The sequence below is a fragment of the Berghia stephanieae genome, chromosome 1 (genome assembly GCF_034508935.2).
Source record: "Berghia stephanieae isolate SIO BIC M18660-M18661 chromosome 1, UCSD_Bste_1.3, whole genome shotgun sequence".
NCBI classification, from domain to species: Eukaryota; Metazoa; Mollusca; class Gastropoda; order Nudibranchia; family Aeolidiidae; genus Berghia; species Berghia stephanieae.
Window position 1 is genome coordinate 27,172,276 of NC_088360.1, and position 3,873 is coordinate 27,176,148.

The window sequence follows — 3,873 nt, forward strand, 5'->3', positions numbered from 1 at the left end:
GGATCGTACACCCATGCGAACATCATAGGTATATGATTCAAGGGTGATGCTCCCATCCAACCACCCGCATTTAACTCTATAATTACTAGCTATCCTTAACATTTTTCACATTAAGTCATACGCATTCAAAAGAATTTTTATTTTTTTTACATAAGCTCAAAAGTTATTTAAAAAGTAAGTTATTATATACAATTTTGTTTAGAAAAAAAGAATTCTATAACATGAGTATAACATTTTTAATGTCTATAACAAACAAAAAAATCTGAATAGGAAAGATATTGGTTGTAGCATAAAGAACGTAATGATTTTTCTATACTTGTTAAGGAGACATTAATTTAATGACAGGACTGACTGGTTGTCAAATTATCTCCTCTCGCATTGTTTATTTATCATAATTATAACTGCACATCAAACCATTTTCATCCACAAAACGCTAACAGTGTTAATAAAGCCTTGGCCACATCGCTGTTACCGCTGTCTTAGATATATTTTTTAAGCAAATTCGGGTTAAAGTAAAATGCAATCTCCCAAAGTAAAGGGTTAAATTTGTAAAATGTGACACATCCTATCAATCTAGTATCATCTCCTAATAAACTAGGTAAAGAAAAGCGGGATAAATGTTTAAATAAATAGAAGACAGAAAATTACGTGACTTGAAATGAAAGAAACGAATCCCATTCTTCCCAATGAAACCATTTAATGGTAATTCAAATTTTATATTTTAGACTTTAAATTCAATTTTAAACATTACGTTCACCCTGACATAAAACTGTTTTGAGACAACCGGTAAAATCCGAGGCTTGTGATGTCCCAATCTTTGAATTCTTGAATTATATTTACAGAAAAATGATTATTTTATCTGGCAATCTCATCACATGACCATTTCTTATTGCTAAACTTTCCTTTTACATTAATTTTATATCATAATTAATGAAAAAAAATATTGTACCGGTACCCACATAAATCTTTCAAGAATTTGCCCCCAGACTAGGAACAAACAAAAAAAATGTGTATTTTATCTTTTTTATTTATTTATCTTTCAATGATTATCAGTAGTTTATTCCTTAAACTTCTTTCATTTACGAATAAATATGAAAAGTTAAAAAGAAAAAAAAAGAATTAAATAGATTTTTCATTTTTTTTTAAGTAAAGAAATAAATCTATAGATTTCATTTTATCCAGAAATACAGCAGACAAAAAAAAAAAAGATTTTAGCCATCATGCACCGGCCTCATGAATCAGTAAAATCCCAGAGGCAGTCAGCAGTAGTCTATGTCTATGTATAATCCCATGTAATGATGGTGGTAAATAAGTCTTTTGCTCCAAGGCAAGCGTTAAAAACATCGGAAAAAGGTTATTCTTGATACAGCCCTGATGAGATTTTTTTTTCTGTCTCGTTTGTCAGGGACTATTTAATTTAATAAAAAAAAGTATTTTTGAATACTATGCTGCCACAAGCCGTGGACTGTAAAAAAATTATTGAACACAAATGAATACATCACAGCTTCAAAAATGAACAAAATATTTACCACAGGACTTTGAGGACTCCCCATTCCCTTTTTCAGGCAACAAAAAAAAAAAAAGACAAAAACAAAAAAAAAAAACAAACAATTTAAGCAAATAAACTTCACTTAAAATCTGAACACACTGTTCGGATTTGATGTGAAGTATTACTGTTTTATTTGTACATGTTGTCGGCTGAAGAAAGGTTTTGAACCTAAAACATTCCCTGATCCATATTTTGTTCTTTTTTAGAAGCTGTTCTATTCATTTTCGTTCAATACTTCCTACAAAGTCTTTTTTGGTCTTTATTTTGAAACAGAGACCATCTATTCTTCACATCAAGCGTAGTAGTTGGGTGAGATAAGAAGGTCGGTGAGCGTGACCAGCTGGTCATCCGTGAACATCCTCTTGTGGTCATGCCAGTTGTCGTGGTGGGTGTGGCGGAAGTTGGTCAGCGTTTTGGTCACAGTTGTCTGTGGACAGTAGAGGTGTGGAAAGATTTGAATTTTGTTTTTGTTTTAAATATGTTTCTGGGGAAAAGCGGACTTTTGCTAATGGCATTGATAATACTGTGACGTTAACTTTTTCTAAGTATCACTCATTGATACTGATGTATAATAATTATGATGATGATGACAACAATGGTGGTGGTGGTGGTGGTGGGTTTGCTGGACAAATATAAAATAGAGCAAAATCCACTAAACATGTTCAAAGCGCTTTACAAAGGGTCCCTGACAAACAGCAACATGAAACATGTAGAACGAGACATAACGCCCATTAAGGGATATTATACAATATATTTTCCGACAGGTACTCATTTGAAAACCTGAGTACGGTGAGAGATTATGAGTAAAGAGGCTTTTCCAAGAACTCAACTATGCGCCGAGCGAGGCTAGAACCCAAGACCTTCCGATCCGAAATGCGAGTGTCATACCACAAGACCACATCGCTGCATAAAATACAATGTAACCTGGAAAATAGCTGGAAACTGGGGAAATCAAGAATGAGAGCAAATCTCATGGGTTGGCCTGTCTGATATCCTGATAACAATGACCTACCCCAATCGGCTGAGGGTCATGGACGTGGTCACTCAAATCCACCAGGACCTGAGGGATAAATTCTGGCACGTCGTAGGGGTAGGCCTGGATGTAGGCGCTGAGACCCAGGACTCCGGCATGACGTTGGACCAAGTTCTGAAGGGACACAGGCTCTCGGCTGTTTGTACTGCTGCTGCTTGCGGCTGTAAGGCGTTTGGGTAGCTTGACTTTTGTTTTACGAAGACGCTCAAAGTGGGCCTGTAGACGTAAAGGTGAAAATAGGATTGAAAGACAGAGAAATATAAATAATCATTCCTCGAAAAATTTCATTCACAAAACTCAGATGGCTTATTTTTTTTCTTGCCAGATTTTTGGGGGGTTTTTCGGGTTGTTTTTTTTTTCTAATGTTGTTTTTTTGCTTTATTTAATTTTAATATGTGGTTTGGGGGTTTTTTTTTGGTGTTTATTGTATTCTGTTATTTTTTATTTTTTTTTGGAAATGTAGGTTGTTTGTTGTTTCTGTACACACATATTTGATTAAATCCTTTAAAACCATGAAGCACATAAAGCCTCATCAGGCAGTAAAACCTGGAGCTTGAGCTTTTATGAAGCGCAATATCCACTAAACGTGCTCAAAGTGCTTTAAGAGGGGTCCCAGGCTTACAGCAACACTCAATATGTGTGAAAAAGATATGACAGCTGCAAGATGGTGGGTTACTCATTTAGCACCTGAGAATGGTGAGAAAATGTGAGTAAAGAGTCTTTTCCAAGGAATCAACTGGGCACCACCCAGAGCATGACCCGAGCAGGTCTGGAGGTGATTTTCATTTTTTTAAAAATAAAATTTTTTTTAAAATGAGCTTTTATATAGCGCAATATCCACTAAATGTGCTCAAAGTGCTTTACAAGGAGCCCCTGGCCAACAGAAACATTAAACATTTAGGACCGGACATGACGCCTGTTAGGCGATGTTATAATTTATTTGGACAGAGACAACGCTGTTAACGGCCAGGTACTCATTTTACACCTGAGTACGGTGAGAGAATGTCAGTAAAGAGCCTTCTCCAAGGACTCAACTATGCGCCGACGGACGCTCGAACCCAGGACCTTCCGATCCAAAAGCGAGTGTCATACCACTAGACCACATAGCCGCACATGATTTTCATACCACTAGATCACAGAGCCGAACAGTAACAATTGCATGCTTCCCTTTGTATAAAACGCTGGTGAGTTGCAAAGCAGTTTTCATCAATTAGAATGACAAGCAAAAGGGATGGGAAAAGAGGTGGAGTGGAGCACTATAAATAACATTGTCCTCACCCTCATGTCCCTG

General features: G+C 36.2%; 1 protein-coding gene across 3 annotated transcripts in view; it reads right to left on the minus strand.

Annotated features, from left to right (window-relative positions):
• Nucleotides 1-1,128: 1,128 nt before the first annotated feature.
• LOC144971142 (proteasome activator complex subunit 4-like) overlaps nucleotides 1,129-3,873 on the minus strand; it is a 69,879-nt gene continuing 67,134 nt past the window's right edge. For all 3 annotated transcript variants that reach the window (XM_078911602.1, XM_078911594.1, XM_078911612.1), the window contains 3 exons: nucleotides 3,861-3,873; nucleotides 2,562-2,798; nucleotides 1,129-1,976 (listed from right to left, as the gene is read on the minus strand). The exon at nucleotides 3,861-3,873 is cut by the window's right edge and continues 62 nt beyond it. In XM_078911602.1, the coding sequence (XP_078767728.1) occupies nucleotides 1,842-1,976; nucleotides 2,562-2,798; nucleotides 3,861-3,873 (385 nt within the window). In that variant the 3' untranslated portion in view covers nucleotides 1,129-1,841. The remainder of the gene's footprint in view (nucleotides 1,977-2,561; nucleotides 2,799-3,860) is intronic.